General features: G+C 30.1%; 3 protein-coding genes across 6 annotated transcripts; all 3 read left to right on the forward strand.

Annotated features, from left to right (window-relative positions):
* Window positions 1-1177: 1177 nt before the first annotated feature.
* LOC137826269 (UDP-glycosyltransferase 83A1) lies at window positions 1178-3212 on the forward strand. The gene is made up of 2 exons (XM_068632173.2): window positions 1178-1973; window positions 2223-3212. The coding sequence occupies exons 1-2, from the start codon at window positions 1493-1495 to the stop codon at window positions 3068-3070; spliced, it is 1329 nt and encodes a 442-aa protein (XP_068488274.1). The 5' UTR covers window positions 1178-1492; the 3' UTR covers window positions 3071-3212.
* A 1946-nt stretch (window positions 3213-5158) lies between these two features.
* Window positions 5159-8116, forward strand: LOC137826386 (UDP-glycosyltransferase 83A1-like). Its single transcript, XM_068632338.2, has 2 exons — window positions 5159-5958; window positions 7145-8116. Exons 1-2 carry the CDS (start codon window positions 5469-5471, stop codon window positions 7990-7992), a joined length of 1338 nt encoding a protein of 445 aa, XP_068488439.2. The 5' UTR covers window positions 5159-5468; the 3' UTR covers window positions 7993-8116.
* A 1005-nt stretch (window positions 8117-9121) lies between these two features.
* Window positions 9122-11966, forward strand: LOC137824206 (magnesium transporter MRS2-3). Of its 4 annotated transcripts, none has more exons than XM_068629728.2 (5): window positions 9122-9678; window positions 9776-9905; window positions 10031-10065; window positions 10144-10270; window positions 11602-11966. In XM_068629728.2, exons 1-2 carry the CDS (start codon window positions 9151-9153, stop codon window positions 9890-9892), a joined length of 645 nt encoding a protein of 214 aa, XP_068485829.1. In that variant the 5' UTR covers window positions 9122-9150; the 3' UTR covers window positions 9893-9905; window positions 10031-10065; window positions 10144-10270; window positions 11602-11966. The 4 variants fall into 4 exon arrangements, with proteins under 4 accessions (XP_068485829.1, XP_068485830.1, XP_068485831.1 ...); XM_068629729.2 differs by lacking the exon at window positions 11602-11966 and adding an exon at window positions 10627-11470; XM_068629730.2 differs by lacking the exon at window positions 10031-10065.
* The last annotated feature ends 6813 nt before the right edge of the window (window positions 11967-18779 follow it).

Below are 18779 nucleotides of genomic sequence, written 5' to 3' on the forward strand. Positions count from 1 at the left end.
CTCCATTTTGAATTCATGTTTTTTTTTTATACAAATAATAACTTCGGTATTTGGATGAGGACATTTTTTTTTTAATGTTGAATAGATGGTGACATTTTCTTCAACTTTGAATATTTAGTATACGAAATTTCTCCAGACCAGTGAGTTTTGTGTTTTAACACGTTAGCTATTACGCATGACGAATAAGACGAGTGTCCTCATTAATCAGTATAATGCATACTCACACATTTCCGTCATAGGTATATAATATTGTACCAAAGAAAAGTAATAAGTAATGTTTTATACTTTTTGTTATTGCAAATACTAACTTTGGTGTTTGAATTTTGGATGAGGACATTTTGCCTTTATGTTCAATGAATGATGACACTGATAAAAGGAAATTTCTATATGTTAAATTATATGGAGAAACGTCACAAGTGACGCATTGCAAGAGTCCATGACGTGTATTCTTCTGCACATGCATACAAGTATACACAATGAATTCATTTTAAAACTTAAAGTTATAACCAAATAATATTAAAAATTTACTAGTTTAAACATATTTTAAATAAAACTTAAAAGTTTAAAAATAATTTATATTTGATTTTCATGATTTTTTTTTATAAATGTTCCTTTTCTTATATAAATTAAGAAAATATTAAATCCAGTTTTCTGAATGCATGCAGTGTTGAAATTTCTTAATTAAATTAAACTGTTAAGAATTTATTTGGTTACGGTACTAGTTGATCGACATCATGATGTGTCTTGGTCGGACTGTCCGAAATGATCGAGACACACGCTGACGTATCCTAATCTATCCGGCTGAGCTGGCCGACACACTACACACGGTCTGATCGACCGACACGTATAACCATTAACGTTCAAATCAAGATTAGTGAAATTAAACCATCATTAAAGATTAGGTAATGTAATCCTAAGTGTGATCCATTCCACTAATCAAGTCCAATGAGGTAAGTCCTTTAAAATAATATAAATAGCACACATTCCAAGGAACAAGGTATGTCATTTATTACTATGCACCTACCTGAGTACCGATCACCCGCTTTACTTTACTTGAGCGTCAGAGTGTCTTCTGCAGGTACCCCATTCGGTGTTCAACTGAAACCGAGAGTCAAAAGAGAAACACAGAGACGAAAATTTTTCCAATAAAACCCTTGCCCAATCATAAAAAAAAGACGAAAACTTTAATAATTCACTAGGAATCTGGGTCCATCTCCCTAATAGCGACAATTACATATTATTAGTCACTTTACTCTATTTTCTTCTCTCGCTTTTTACAGAAACCTTGTTGAAGATTATTCTACTTCAGAAAAGCAGTTAACCAGGTCTCTTCAAATCCACCAACTTTGACCTGTCCGAGGTACATCAGTTGCGTTTCTATAACTATATATAAGACAAAACGCATTATACACAGAAACAAACAACAAAACATCTCATTCCCACACTTGATTCGAGTTTTCCAATTGTTCTATTGTTTCACTTGAACACGCAGATGGGTAGACCTCACTTTCTTTGTTTACCATTGCCTATTCAAGGACATGTGAACCCCCTCATGCAATTTTCTCTTCTTTTGGCCAAACATGGTTGCAAGGTCACTTTTGTGCACACAGAGTTCAGCCACAAAAGAGCCAATACTGCTGGTGGTGACAACAAGGAGGAGGCACAAGTAGAGTTGGTGACTCTCCCTGATGGCTTGGACCCTCAGGATGACAGAAGCGATGTGGCCAAACTTCTTTTATCCATGAAAAGCACCATGCCTGCTTTGCTTCCAAAGCTCATACAAGACATTGATGCCTCAGATGTTGAGAACAAGATAACATGTATAATTGTTACAATAAATATGGGTTGGGCGTTGGAAGTTGGCCACAAACTGGGAATCAAAGGGGCTCTTCTCTGTCCAGCGTCTGCAACTTCCTTGGCTTCTGCTGCTTCCATCCCAAAGCTCATTCAAGATGGCATCATTGATTCTCAAGGTGAATTTTCCTTTCTTAGAAAAAATTGCATTTTTAGTTATATATTTTAATTGTCTCTCTTAAATTAATCACTGCATTCAATATATTATCTATTTTAAAAATTAGTGTTTCGTGACGATTACGTTAAATACGTTAAGAGAGAAAAATATATATTTAAACTATATCTTTAACCTATACTCTAAATATATTAACTATTGAAAAAAAAAAAAAACAGAACATGGTTTATATGATTTCCTTTTGCAATTACAGGACTTGCCACAAAAAAACAAGAGATTCAACTCTCTCCAACTATGCCCAAGATGGACACAGCTCACTTTCCATGGCGTGGCTTTAAGAAGATCTTCTTTGACAATCTTGTGCAAGAGATGCAAACTTTGGAGCTAGGAGAGTGGTGGCTTTGCAACACTACATATGATCTTGAGCCGGGAGCATTTTCCCTATCACCAAAGTTCCTACCCATTGGTCCATTGGTGGAAAACAGCAACAGAAGTTCATTCTGGGAAGAAGACACAGCTTGTTTGGAGTGGTTAGACCAGCAACCAGCTCAGTCTGTTGTGTATGTTTCCTTTGGCAGTTTGGCTGTAATGGATCCCAACCAGTTTAAAGAATTAGCTCTTGGACTTGATCTCCTTGACAAGCCTTTTATCTGGGTTGTGCGTCCAAGTAATGACGGCAAGGAAAACGTTAATGCATACCCTGATGATTTCCATGGAAGTAAAGGTAAAATAGTAGGTTGGGCACCACAGAAGAAGATACTGAGCCACCCTTCATTGGCTTGCTTCATTAGTCACTGTGGTTGGAATTCTACCCTGGAAGGTATATGTGCTGGTGTACCTTTCTTGTGTTCGCCATGTACAACTGATCAATTTCTTAACAGGAATTATATCTGTGATGTGTGGAAGATTGGAGTAGGATTAGAAAAGGATGAAAGTGGAATAGTTTCAAGGGAAGAGATAAGGAAGAAGGTGGATGAACTGCTTGTTGATGAAGACATTAAAGCAAGGTCTTTGAAATTGAAGGAGATGACCATAGATAACATACAAGAAAGTGGACAGTCATCAAAGAATCTCAGCTTCTTTATGGATTGGGCCAAGTAGTGATGTTTTCTTTTGATAATAATATATTTTTCTCTACTGAGAAAAGGCATGTATTGTGCTTTGTTATGGGTTATAGTAGCAGAGTAAATGATACATTTACTCTCGAAAGATTAATATATGAATTAATAATCAATTATAATATTATATAATAATTGTTTAAAGATATATTTCCAAATATTAACCCATGAATTTAATGGAATTTAAAAAATAATGTACAAAATGGTCAAGTTTAATAATAAGTGTCTTAAAAATAAGAAGGGAGGATAACAAATGATTTGACTCATTTAAAACACATTACGACAACAACAATGGTCATCATTTTACTTTTCAACGAGAATTCCCTCAATAATTTTGGTCGTTTCCTTTTTCAACTATGATTATCACCCATCTTCGTCTAAAAATTAAAATTAATTACAAAGAAATATTACAATATTTTTTCACGATATATCCTATAACCATCACTCAGAAATGTTAGAGAGTGTTTTCCAGTAGTACTTAATCAAATAAGATATATCCTTACTCTCTCACATCTTTTTTATGTTGAAAAGGAATATCTCTTTAATTAGTTGATGTATTGATTATATTAAATGATGAATATTCTAAAGTCTTGAAATTGTATTTCTCTTGAAAATTATGAAGTTCATTCTAGAAAGTTGAAAATAGTATTTTGAAAATGTGAGAAATATTAATTATCCATGATCTCTTTATATAGAAGTTTTCCTCTCATTATCTAAATAAAAGGAACTTGTGAGGAAGAAAAATGAAAACAAGTGAGAAGAGCAACATAGAGAGTTGATATCCACTGTAATTGATGAGATCAGAAATCCTCTTGAAAGGTTAGAAAAATATTGTATTTCTCAAGTTGAAAATTCTTAAATATTATTATTCTATTTTAGTTTATTTTTTTATTTGCTTATTGTTTTTGTAAGTGTCTCTTCTTATATACTAGGAGAGAGAGTTCATTCGGATTATTTTAAAAGAATGTGGAGTATACACATTCGATGAAACACTCTTAAAAAACATTGAATTCAAAAGTATTTTTTTTTAATATGAAGGATAAATGAACACTATCTTAAAAAATTAATTGTTAAAAATATGTTGGAAACTTTAATTTCTTCCCATTCTAAACTAATAATTGTGAGAAAAATAAATTATTATTATTATTATTTGTTTAAAAGAAAGTTTAAAGTTGAAAATATCAGCCTCACCTCTTTGTTATTTTGTTTATTAAAGTTCATTGCATTTTTTCAACTGATATCTACAATTTTTTTCTCGATTAAATGTAAATCAATATTATTTTTTTATTGATGTAACTACAGTTATTTTAATTCATCTTAATTGAGGTTATTTTTACAATATTATTGATTTAATTTTTTTAATAACTTTTCTATCAATTTCTACTGAAAAATTCATCCAACTGATACTAAAAGAACAATTCTAATTCTTGATAAAAAAAGTTCTCATTCAAAACAAAAAAAAAATCTAACAAACTATTGATAAAAAATAAACTACAAAAAATGTTAATTATTGCCAACATCAAGATAAAAAAAATTAATTATTGCCAACATCAAGATAAAAAATTAATTATTGCCAACATCAAGATAAATACAACAAATGTTAATAAAAAAAATTATAGTTTACATATTTAAAGAAATTAGTCTCCCTAACATTGGTTGAAACTTTTTTTACTACATTGAACGAAAAATAAAAGTAGTCTACTAAAAATAATTCTAACAATATAAATAAATAAATTATCTATATTAACATTAATACAAAAATCTAGAGTTAGTCTTCTCAACCGATTGAGTGAAGCTAATGATATCAAGATTAAGCTAACGAGATTTATAAAAAGAGGACACATTAATTTGATAATATGAATAATTTAATCATCTTCAAATTTGACAAATTGAGAACATTTGAAAATTTGATACAAGTGATGCTCAGACAAAATATTGAACATTAAAAGGGTGTTGATATATTAACATCCTCAATAGTAAAAATACACATTTTATACTTTAATAAATTAATATATATATATATATATATTTTTTTTTTAATTTAAAAATATTATTATGTTATTATGTCAACAAAACTTTTTTGACACTGAAAAGAGTCAATACCTCGATTAAACCAAGACTTCGATGACATGGTTTGAAAACAAGAAAAAGAAACAAAATTCCAAGCATTCTAAAACCCCACAAGTAATGTTTTCATAAATGTTATTAATTATTTTTCGTAAAGCGTAAAAGTTTGTTGAGACCACAAATATAAAGTAGAGCAGAAGAAAAACGTAATAATTTTGTGAAGGTTCTGAGAAATCCAAGTTCAAGTCTTGAAGGAAGCAAAAGCAACAGTGAGTCACAGTGTTCATCTCCAGTGAAAGCCAATTTTGAATGAGATGGGAATCCCTCACTTTCTACTGATTCCATATCCAAGTGTAGGACATGTGAATCCCCTTATGCAGTTTTCTCATGTTCTTGCCAGACATGGCTGCAAGATCACTTTTTTAAACACAGAGTTCAACCACAAACGAGCAAATACAGGAGGTGATGATGAACTGGACAACCCCAAGGAACCCCAGATAAAGTTTGTGACGCTCCCAGATGGTTTGGGCCCTGAAGATGACAGAAATGATCCCAAGAAAGTTATTTTCTCACTCAAAACTCACATGCCTGATATGCTTCCCAAACTCATTCAAGTTATCAATGCATTGCATGTTAACAATAAGATCACTTGCATTGTTGTCACAATCAATATGGGTTGGGCCCTCGAAGTTGGTCACAAATTGGGAATTAAAGGAGCTCTTTTGTGGCCTGCATCTGCCACTTCGTTGGCCACATGTGATTGCATTCCAAAGTTGATTCATGATGGAATCCTAGATTCAGATGGTAAACCTTTTCAACTGCAGATTTTTACTTCTTGTTACATTCTAGGAAGGAATTGAAAGTTTTTTAATCATTTTCACCAATTCCAAAATATCTCTCTGCCCACTTGTACTCATTTCCAATCTTCATGCTGCTCTGCTTCACAGTATACTGGTCGATAAATTTTGCATTGCCTTATACAAATTGATTCTAAATTTCTCTCTTAATGTGAAATTTCTGCACTTTTTTACATTGGCAATATTTAAACTATTTCATCTCACCTTCGCAAAGAAAAGAAGTAAATTTAATTGTTTGACAACTTCCAGTGATTTTAATCACACTTGTAAAGAGTTGCTCTAGGATGTAGGGTAATTTGAGAGGTGTGGGTGTTTTTATATTTGAGATTGTTCATATTGGCTCAGTAAACAACTCTGTTTAAGGTTGTCAATAGTCTATTATGTTATGCCTCTGGCTGTAAGTATCTAACGAACTTTGGTTGTGAAAACTGTCATGCATACCATTTGATGCAAATTAGGAGTTTCTATTGTATGATAGTTTGTCTACTTATTATGTTAGTGATTCATGGGGTTATGCATGTGACTTTGGTTGAGCGAGCTATTTTATTATGACTAAGAGAGGCTAATGATTGAGTTATAATCTCTCATGTTTCTATGATGTTTCCTCTGTAACTCTATGACTTTGAGAATTTTTTCTAGTGTATTGCTTGTTTTTCTTCTTGATTCCTATTGTTCTTTAATTTGTTTGTGATGTTTGTTTGAAACGTTATTGATGTTTGTTTAGTTAGGTGAACTTGCGTTAAATTGACAATCCAGATTTATAATAGCAAGATGTAACCAGATAATTATAGATTTGTTTTCAAATACACAGTTAATGCTTTGAAAAACTCTAGTACTTTCATGTCAACAAAATTTAGAGTATGATTACAGCTTAACTCCAAATAGTTTGAAGGAACAGAAGGAAACTCTATCCACAAATTCACACACATTCTGAGCACATGAATGTGCTGTTTTATTTATTTGCTACTGCATGTACCCATATCAGATTAAAGCAATGCTCAATTTGTTAACGTTTCACTAACTTTTGTGTTAAGTGTTACTTCTAAAAGCATTGAAGTTAGGAGAACCAAGCCACGGTTAAGATGCTTAGAAAATTTTATATGTAACTTTACCTTATCCTTTATGCTTTGCAGGAAACCCTGTTGAAAAGAAAGAAATTCAACTCTACCCAAATATGCCAATGATGGACACAGCAAACTTTCCATGGTGTGGCCTAGATAAGACTGTCATTCATCATATTGCACAAGAGATGCAGACTGTTAAGTTAGGAGAATGGTGGCTTTGCAACACAGCATATAATCTTGAGCCTGCTGCATTTTCCATATCACCACGGTTCCTACCTATTGGTCCATTGATGGCAACTGACAGCAACAAAAGTTCACTCTGCCAAGGAGACACAACTTGCTTAGATTGGCTAGATCATCAGCCACCTCAATCTGTTATATATGTTGCCTTTGGTAGTGCGGGAGTTATTGATGAAAAACAATTCAAGGAATTGGGTCTTGGACTTGATTTACTTAACAAGCCTTTTCTTTGGGTTGTGAATCCTTGTAACAATAACAGGGAAAACACTTCACACTCTGATGAATTCCATGGAAGTAAAGGCAGAATTGTGAACTGGGCACCACAGAAGAAGATATTGAACCACCCTGCCATAGCTTGCTTCGTTAGTCACTGTGGTTGGAATTCTAGCATAGAAGGTGTATGTGGTGGCGTCCCTTTCTTGTGTTGGCCATTAGTAAAGGATCAGTTTGTTAACAAGTCATATATTTGTGATGTGTGGAAAGTTGGACTGAGATTAGACAAGGATGAGAATGGATTAGTGTCGAAGGGAGAGATAAAGAAGAAGGTGGAGCAACTGCTTGCTGATGAAGGCATAAAAGCAAGGTCGTTGAAACTGAAGGAATTGACCCTGAATAACGTAGTAGAAGGTGGTCACTCTTCAAAGAATCTGAAAAGCTTTATCAGCTGGGCAGAGTAATAATGCTTTATAGTTTGGAAATTGTTGAACTATAGTTACTAATAATGTTCATCCTGTTAGCATAAAAACTATGTTGTCTTTAGCATCTTTAACATATTAAAAGTTAACTCCCATTTCCATGGTACACAGGATTGGTGTTAAATGTACTGCAAAACTTTTCTAAATTGTTAATTGTTATTCTTGATAACAATCTTCCGATAAGTGAATTTGGTTTGGAATGATTTTGGGGAAAATGTTACTCCTAATGATAGTGGGTGCATAGAAGAAGAAGAAGAAGACCAGTGAGGGATCAAATAGTTTCGAAAGACAGTGTTCTTTGCTGTTTCTCAATTTTTTTGGAAATATGGTCACATGAGTTGTTAAAATGAGAGCATATTTGAAGTCTTCTGACTTATTGGAACACTATATCAAGATAAGTAAGTTTAATCTATGACAAAATCATACTGTGACAAAATCATACAGTAATTCAAATCTTGATAAAAATTGTTCATGTATTGGTAGATGGTGTGGAAAGTATGTTGATATTAAAATGAGTCTTAAAACAAAATTTGAAAAGCTGAAAAATGGAGATGACAAAACGGGCCGAGTCCAACGGGTAAGTTCACCATTTGAATTCATTATTGGTCCGATCCACCTAATCCGTCAACCTGGCGGGTCACTGCCCAGACACAAGGCGACCCGTCACTATGCTTTATTCTTTATACATAATTTGATTCATTGAAGTATTCTCATTATTTACTTTATTTTTTTAGATATTAAACATTCTTTCATTAGAATATTAAAATTTAATTTAATTTTATTATTCTTTCTTGTTCAAAAAGTAATATCAATTATTATAATCAAGTAAATAGATCTAAAACAAACAAATTAAAAAAAATTGAAAAATGACAAATCAGTTCGTCATGACAGACTAGTTAGCCAACCCATCTTATGACGGACTAGTTACTATTTTCAACCTGTGCAAAATCTTGATGCGAACCAACAACACGTTAGATCAAAACGTACCGTGATCTATTTTGTCATCCTTACTGGAAAAATTAGAAATATGCTCTAAACCCTAAAGAAAATAAAGAGTTTAATTTAAATATCTTGATAGGGTAAAGTTTTATAAATAAATGGTACTTTTTGGTGGTTAATGAAAAAGGCGAAAGGTAAGAAATGGAAAGTAAATTTAGGATGTTGAAGAGAGATGTGGAGGAGAGACAGATGGCGACTGAGATTCTGAAGAAGGAAGGCGAAGTGGAAGTGAGGGAATGGCTGTTGTTCGACGGGAAAGGAGAGATGGAGTTGGTGGAGGCAGGGAAGGATGCCATCATGAGGCGCACCGGCCTCTCCGCCTGTGATCTCGGCAAATTATTGGACCCACTCCTCTCCTACCCTTCCATCCTTCTTGGCCGTGAGAGAGCCATCATCATCAACTTGGAGCACGTCAAGGCTATAATCACTGCTAAAGAGTTTTTCCTCCTCAACTCAGGTGACCCCTCCATCACTCCTTTCGTCCACGAGTTCCAAGCCTGGATACTCCGCCACTACCAGGGCTCCTCTTCTTCCAAACACTACGTCCACACCGACCCTGATTCCGACCCCGACCATAACCACGATACCGACGCAATCAAGATTCTCCCGTTTGAGTTCGTAGCACTTGAGAGCTGCCTTGAAGCCTCCAGTAGCGTATTGGAGAACGAGGTCCGTCCTTCCTTCTTCTCTTCTTTTCTTTTATTGTCAACAATTTCCCTCTGTTTTTACCCAAAATATATTTTTCTCTTCCTCTGTCAATTCATAGACAAAGACGCTAGAGCAGGAGGCTCATTCCGCCTTGGACAAGCTCACGTCCAAGATCAGTACCCTCATCCTTAATTGGAAACGCCTTAATCAAATCAAGATTAGTCGACATCATTGAATGTGTTCAAAAGGTTGATTTTTGGATTTAGGATTTTGTTTAAGGTTTAATATTTAGGGTTTTGGTTGATGTGATTAATGCATGCATGGCCTTATTGAACGCATGCATGGCCTTACTGTTATTTGATTATTTGGTCAGGTGAGGAATAGATTGGAGCAAAAGTTAGCAAAACAGTATTCACCTTTTACCTCTTTAAACCTCTTTCATCCTTCCCTGTAAATTTTCAACTCAATTTACAATGTTTTTAATAGGGACAGCCATGGAACTCCCGGTAGCACCTACAGGGCCGTCATCATGCAAATTGATGACAAGGAGCTTAGAATGCTTTTAAAGGATTACTTTGTGCAGATGGATGACACCTTGAAGAAGCTCTCGATGGTATGTACTTTATAACCCCTGTTTTATTACTTTTCCATTCTCCTCTAAGTGCCTACAAACACCAACGAGTTCCACCACAATTGTACCAGTTACTTTTCTGATTAAAGTGAAACCTTATTTGAAGTATGCTAGGGAACTTGTAATGGGTGCCAATCATATTTTTGTCCTTCAAAAACAGGAAGTCGGTTCAGTTGGTCTCCCTAAAAGATGAAATTTTTTCAATTCATGGATCAATCGAGTGGCTTGAGTTAACATTTACAGAAATCTCACATACATGTTAATTGTCATCTACGGATCTTTGATGACAACATTTCTTGTATGTATATGTCAAATTAGTAATCCTTAATTTAATACAGACTAGGACTAAAATGAGACCAGAGCAGAGAGGAAAGACACAATGGTTGAGATAATAGTTTTGGTTGATTGAAGCTTGGCCCTATTAGTGAAGGGAGACTTTTGTTGGTTGTAGAGCATGTAACAAGATTTGGAGGAGATTTGCATCTTGATCTCTCCAAGCCAACTTAGTCTTATCATTTCTTCACCATCAATAACATCAAACAACCTGAAACGTACTTGTGCTTGGACCCATGTCATACCTCCCCAAAAATCAGTCACTGTACCCCTTCTTTGCAAGCCTCTCTGGTATCACACCTGAAACAGAAAAAAGAAGGGAAAAATCAATGCCAATTGGCATTTACTATCAAACCACAATTGAATCCACCAATGGCCAAACTCATCAACACTGCTCCCCTGATAGCAAACACATCACCCAAATCAACATTTGCTTCCTGTCCAACCTTGATAGTGAAGACTTTTGGAACTAAAGTTAGCATGGGAAGTTGGGAACCAATTTGACTGACAAACTAGTCTTTCAAGGCTGTATTCGGCAAGTTCCGGCTTTCGGGAATCACCTTGAAAGACCCCGTATGTTTTAGTGGCTAAAATGCTGTTACTTACTGGATTAAAGATGCATCTTATTTCCCAAACCTTCTTAAATTGTCTTATTTTTTGAAATGTTGATAAGGTTTGTAAGACGGATGAATTGTATGTAAGGAAGTTTGTCTAATCACGTTGTTGTCAACTTTAGGTTATGATCTTTGAACATTTATGGTCTAATATGGTTATCTTATATAACAATTTGTCATGTTATTATAATTTCTCTCTTACCCGAAACCTGAAAAAGAAGTGAAAGTTGACTTATCTGTTACTGTCTTTTTCTTTTTGTACATTGTCTTGATAAAGCTGAAGGGATATGTTGATCTTTTTTGTACATTGTCTTGATGAAGATGAGAGAATATGTTGTTCTTTTTTTGTATATTGTCTTGATGAAGCTGAGGGAATATGTTGATGGCACGAATGATTACATCAAATTCATGCTTGATTACAAACAGAATCATCGCCGCCAAATGATTTTCATGTTCAGCACAGTAATCACATTCTTGAATTTAGTTGTCATTGCCTGGCATAAGCACAAACGCTTGCTGCAGTAACCATCTAATAGTTTCATAAAGAAATGTAATTTCAAAATCGCATTTCATTCATATGTAATAACTTTTTCTAAATTTTAAGGAAAATTATAGTTGGATAACATTTGAACTTATATAGTATAAAAAATTGGAGTTGTGAGTAGTAGTTACACAAATTTTAATACCGAACCATTGCATGTACTCTTAATATGCTTATATGCTTCCGTGTACATTATTCCGTTGACAGCTTTACCTACACTTGTTGTCTTTACGATAACAGTTTTGTTATTAGCAACAAAATTTCCGGTTCTTACATTTATTATTTTTTACATTCTTTCCCTTCCATTTTAATATTTGTCCTTTGTCTATTTTATATATTCTATTAGTGAAAAAGAACTTTTCTCTTTCAATTATATCATACATATATACATATATGATAAGAGAGTTAAAGAGAAGATAGAAAAAGAATAGTTTAGAATATAATTTTTCTTTCTCGAAAAATAACGTTTTTGTTATAAAATGGGTTGAAACTAAATATTTCATCTAAAGAAATTTTAGAATATTCTAATAATAATTCAAAAGAATATTTTCAATTTTTTTAAATTTTTTTTCCAAAAGAAATATTTTCTCAAACACTACCAGAAAATCATCAAATTGAAATCAATTTTTAGAGATCAAAATAATTAGTTGCAATAGTAACTAAATTAGATACCATTTTAAAAACTAAAAAAAAAATGATTTCTAAATTAGTTTCTATTATTGTTAAATGGTTTTTAAATTGGTATCTAATTAACCATCAAGGTTTTAACTACCAATTATTTAGATTCTAAATTTGGTAACAAAAAGATTGTTATTAATTAGACACCAATTTAGAAATTATTTAATAATAATATAAATTAATTTAAAAACTAAAAATTTATTGTTTCTAAAATAGTCTCTAATTTAGTCGCAACTAATTATTTTTTTCTCTAAAATTAATTTCTATTTCATGATTTTTTAAGTTTCTAGCATCTTTTAAAATGTGATAATTAAATGTTATTAACCAATTCTTTGGAAAAAGAAGCATTCATTGTAAAATCCACACTCAATATACCAAGATATACGAATATGAAATTGACTCTATTGAAATTTAATTTGATTTTATTAAAGATTGTTATTTTGGAGAGTTTTGGAAGTTATAAAGTAACATTTGAATTATTTTTTAGGTAGTGTGACATTCTTTCCTATTGCCCTTGTATCGTTTTCTCTTTTACCTTATGACTGAAATTTTCATATTCATTTTTCTTTTTTCTCGAATACTTGCTTTAAATCCTTCAAGAATTTATAGATATTTGCTGTCCTAAAAAGTATTTCATTAATCGTAATCTGAGTATCTTTAGATGACCAATAGAGTGGTTAAACTTTTCAAGAATAAACAAATAACTTTAAAAATATATTATAAGAAGAAGAAAAAAGATAGTTTCACAAATAAACAAATCTATATAACAAAGAAAATTATATTTTGCACATTCAAATTCTTGACAAATTCCAACGCAAAATGAAGTGGAGCTATGTGTGATTGGCGTAGGACGAGATCAAATTTTTCTTCATTTTGAATGAGGCAAATCATATTATTGATGGCATAATATCTTACATTAATTTGTTAGCAGTGAATAGCTTTTTTTTTTCTTTTTTTTATATTATTTATTAATTTATTAATTTATATTTTAAGGAAGTCTTATTCTATTTTTCATGCATATCCTTGTTTTTAATTTCCCTTTCATATATTTGTATCTCTACCAGGGAAACAATAATGGAAGTTATATTACAAAAATGAAAACATTACTTCTAGGTTAAACACGATCATAATTTTTCTAGAGTCAAAGGAAAAGGTTTGTGTATTCTCATTTTCTTAGGTGTATGGTTGAAAAAAAGAGAGATAAAAAAGAAACAAAAACTTGAAGCGTTTTTAAATACCTATTAAGATTTACCATTTTTTTCTCTTTTAGTAGCAAATAGGTTTCTGGGTCCAATTTTATTTTTCTTGTAAATTATCAAAATAGTGACTATGAAGTTTTTAATATGATTAAATTTTAACCATAAAAATTTCTAAAAATAGATTAGGTAATTTAATTAATATAATAACTATTTATTTATTTTTTTTAAAAAATATTTTTATTTAATGATGGTATGTAATTTTGATTACATTTAGATGTAATTAAAATAAATAACAAATAGAAAATGAGAGTAAAAATAAAATAACTGCTGTACTAATTAGTTAAGATTTAATCATACTAAAATTTCTAAAACTCAACCATTGTTCTGTTATCAATATGCATTCTCAAATGTTAATATTTTCAGTTAAAAAAATGTTCTCTTTGAAAGTTTGAAGAGGATGGATAAGGAGTTAAAAAAATATAATTAGTATAACACTTATAAGAAAATAATTAAATTTAAAAATAAAAATAATAAGTTACTATTTTAATTAAATTAGATATTTTTTATAAATTAAATCATTATTTATATTTAAAATATTTTTATTATTAATAAAAATTTATAAATAATTAGTATTTAAATTAATTTTCAAATTTTTAAATATTAATATTTTATATTTTAAATTAATTTTTAAAATTTAATTTAGAATATAAAGTGATAAGTAATAAAAAAATCTTAGTATAAGTATAAGTAGGTTGTTGATATGTAGCAGTCGAAAATTAATTTTACTTCGTACAAAAATATAAAACATCAAAATATGATGTGATGTGGTAGAATAATTACCATATATTCACACTCTTTTATATATATATATATATATATATATTCTAAATTTTCGCTCTCCCTCAAAATTATTAGAAAAGTCCCAATCAAATATCTATCACTTTAAATTCTAATAATTTTGAAATTATTAGCATTAGAATGTATAATTATAATTTTTGAATCAATTTAAATTAAGTAATGAATTAATCAACAGCATGACAAAAATGATAATTATTTAATAAGAACATATTAAAAAAATCAAATACAGTCGATAGGGTAAAATATCATTTAAAAGAAAATTTGTGGGTGTATACTACTCTATTTTCATAGCCAAAACTAAACTTCTGTCATATATTTAAAGGATCTAAACTGTTAATCAATTTAACTATTCCTTCTGCCTTTTAAACATCTCTTCTGCAATCATGGTTTCCACAATAAGTGAAGAAGCTAACACTACAAGAAAATCATGAAAAAAAATTAATTTTTAGAAATAAAAATAATTAATTATAATAATAAATAAATTAAAAATCATTTTAGAAACTAAAAAATAAATAATTTTTAAATTAATATCTAATTAACAACCAAGGTTTTGGAGACTAAATTTAGAAACTAAATAATTGGTAGTTAAAACCTTGTTGCTAATTAGATACCAATTTAGAAACTATTTATAAAATAATTTCTAATTTAGTTACTATTGCAACTAATTATTTTAGTCTCTAAAAATTGATTTTTATTTCATGAATTTTCTTGTACTGTAATAACCTAATAATTCTTTAAGAATAAATTACATATCAAACCACAAGAGTATATAATTTGTATAATTTTTTTATATAATAAAATAATGAACAGCGGACACAAGAGTATATAATTCAGACATAGGAAAATCTGTAACCTGGTGTCGTGCACGAAAGCAGCACAGAAGAGGAAGAATCAAGATCATGGTTGAGTTTTTTTTTAATAAAATGCAAAAGATTAAAAAACTTAACAATGAAGGAAAACATAAATTATTGTAGTTCATATCCAGTGTAGAGAGGCTCGCGGTGCAACTAAAATTATTAATAGATCTGGCAAATTAAGTACTGTTGCGGAGCCTACAATCTCTGCAACGGTGCTGTATCATAAGTCAGAAGAAGATGGTCATAATTTTTGCATGCTTAAGCTACTGTGTTTTTCCTGCAAATGGATCTGTCACATTTCTTAGCCTAATTTCTTATACAACATTATCCAAAACTCTAGAGAATATCATCTTTTCTCTAAGGTGCCTCCAACCTTTATCTACATTTCTGTGGAGAAATATTAACTATTGTTAGGGTTTGAATTTTGATTACATTACAAGAAATAGAAATTAGTTTAGAATTTAAATAATTAAAATTTTGGTAACTAATTAGATACTAATTTAAAAATCATTTAATAATAATAAAAATTAATTTAAAAACGTTTTTTTTCTAAAATATCTTTAATAGTTTAGTTACTATATCAACTAATTATTTTTAATTTTTAAAATTAATTTTTATTTTATAATTTATTGTAGTGTTAGAAATAATGATTATAGTATTTTTTTTTCTTACATGGTCAAAAATTTTAGCTTATATTTTTCACTACTGTTTAATAAATATAGCATATTTTTTAATGTTTAGAGTCTCATGTAATTAAAAGTTATAAATTTTGTATGATAATTTTCGAAAAAAGAAAAAGTAAACATTGAATGCATGAAAAAGTTGAGTGTAGAGATTTCGAATGCATGAAAAAGGTAAATTAAACAAAGGTTATGTAAGTTAATACACTATGACTCCCAAAATAATTTAATATCAAGAGTTACACATGACCAAGTGTGAATTTATAAATGTGTATAGTTAAAAGTTGCAGACATTTGCTCATGGCTAAAAGTAATATTACTAAAACCAATTATTTTTTATAGTCTCGTGCAAATGTTTTCAATAAACCCTAATAAAACTTACCCAATCAATATCAACTTTCACATTCTCCTTTAGTTGTTTGGTCCAACATTTGACTCAATGGCTCCTTCAACTTATCTAGGATTGATCTTAGGAACATGTTTGTCATCAACATTCTTCTTTGTTAGGGTCTTAGGGACATCCAAATTTGTAATTAGTGTCTTCTTGGACCTTTTTTACCAATTTCTCCTACAAAATAATTAATAATGTAAATAACATGAGTCTTAATTAAATAATTAGCACTAGAGGATTTTATCTTGTCTTTTAGTTTGGAATTTCGTTGATTAGCTTGATGTGGTGGTACATCTTGATATGCTAAAGAGATGCATTCATTGCTCCACCTAAGTTCATTACTCCAACAACTTCATTTATTTCTTCTCCACCTACATTTTGTGTTTTTCCATCTACATTCATTGTTCAAATATATTCATTTTTTTCCAACCTATGATGTGATATCAATTTAAGAGGAACCTATGATGGGATCTCAATTCAAGAGGAACCTATGTTACAAAAAGAAAAGTTATTACTACAAGGACTTAAGAAAGAATAAAAAAAGAGATAACGTTTTTAACACCATGAAGAAAGATATACAAGGAGAATGTACAATATTTTGGAAGAATAAATTAAAAATATATCTTTTTAAAAAAATTGTAAATAAAATATATAAAAAAATATAGTCACTTTCCTGAGAATGAAAAATTTGTGTAGATTGGATACAATTATAACTTCTAAAAATAAAGACATTATTAGTTGAAAATTAGGAGTACCAACCAAATAAGTTAAAACTCTTCATATGCATCAATCAAACAAGACTCAACTTTCTATTTCCTAAAAACTAATACACTTTTTTGCATCATAACTTCCAATTTGTGAATGAAGTGTCATGTGATTTTCTTAATTGAGTTCATCAGAGGTTAGTCCTTATTTATATTCTAAGAATCTTATCTTGAATTTTCCTTATTCAAGTAGTGGTTTTTCTTTTTGTATTTATCCTTTTTTTGTGATGTGTTCTTCATCATCTATTTTTTCTATCTTGTGATTTTCTTTCTTTCTTTTTTTAATCAAACTTTCACACTAATCCTTTCATTAATATCAAGTTTAGTAAAAAAAATTCTAAGAACTTGATGTTTATTGTTTTCTAACTTTCATTTCCAATATCAAAACAGGTTCATGTACTTTCCATGAGTTTCATTCATTTTCTTCCATTAGATGGTCATAAATTTTGCATGCTAAGCTACTGTATATTTCCTGCAAATGGATCTGTAGCCTAATTTCTTATAAAAGATTATCTAAAACTTTAGAGAATAATATTTTCTCTAAGGTGTCTCCAACCTTTATCTATTCTGTGGGCAAATATTAACTACTGCTAGTGTTTAAATTTTGGTTAGGAATGCTTATAGTCAATCTTTGTTCTTACATAGTCAAACTTTATTAGCTTATATTTTTTACTACTATTTAACAATTTAGTCCAAATATATTAATATATATCATATTTTTTAATGTTTAGAGTCTCATATAACTAAAAGTTATGAATTTTGTATAATAATTTTCAAAAAAATAAATTATACTAATGATGTATAAAAAAGAAAATAAATTTTAAATGCATGAAAAAGGTTTCGTGTGGGTGAGGAGGCGTACATAGTAAAAAACAATCTAAGCCAACGTAGCATTGATTTGTCCACAACAAGTTATTCATGAAAACGAACTTATTGTGGTGAGGGCCATTGGTTTGAGCATTTAGATTATGAATTTAATATGTTTTTATGGTTATTAAAGCTTCTGGGTTGTAATTTTATGCCATATTAATTTAATTGGTTTTACTGTGTTGGAAAAATCAAATGATTTTAATGCAAATTGCAAACTTATACTGTTGATTACATAAAAAAAAATATTTTTTCTTTGAGAAAACACATTATTTTATATATTATGTCGATAAAAAAATTGTTCTTTAATGTAATTTTTAAGACAGCTATTAAATATAAAATTAATATCAACAACCTTTTTTCTTATCAGGATCAAGTACCTTCTCATATACTCAAATCTCATTTGTACCACTTTTTTTATACATGCATAGCCAATATAGAAAAGAAAACCTTCATACCATCAATGAGTTTAATATTTATTTTAAAATTATTCTCTTACAAGAAAATAATATAAATGCTTAATTAATTTTAGTCCCAATTTCTATAATTAAATATTCAGATGCTATGAGGAGTTAATTTCTTATGGCAACAAATAAGACAAGAGTTGGTCTGGTGATCACTGAAATATAAGTGAATTTAAATTTCGTGTATATAAAATTATTATTTTTTAAAACAATAATTTTAAAATTAATATTTTTTTTAATAAATT

The sequence above is a fragment of the Phaseolus vulgaris genome, chromosome 8 (genome assembly GCF_051622355.1).
Source record: "Phaseolus vulgaris cultivar YP4 chromosome 8, ASM5162235v1, whole genome shotgun sequence".
NCBI lineage: Eukaryota > Viridiplantae > Streptophyta > Magnoliopsida > Fabales > Fabaceae > Phaseolus > Phaseolus vulgaris.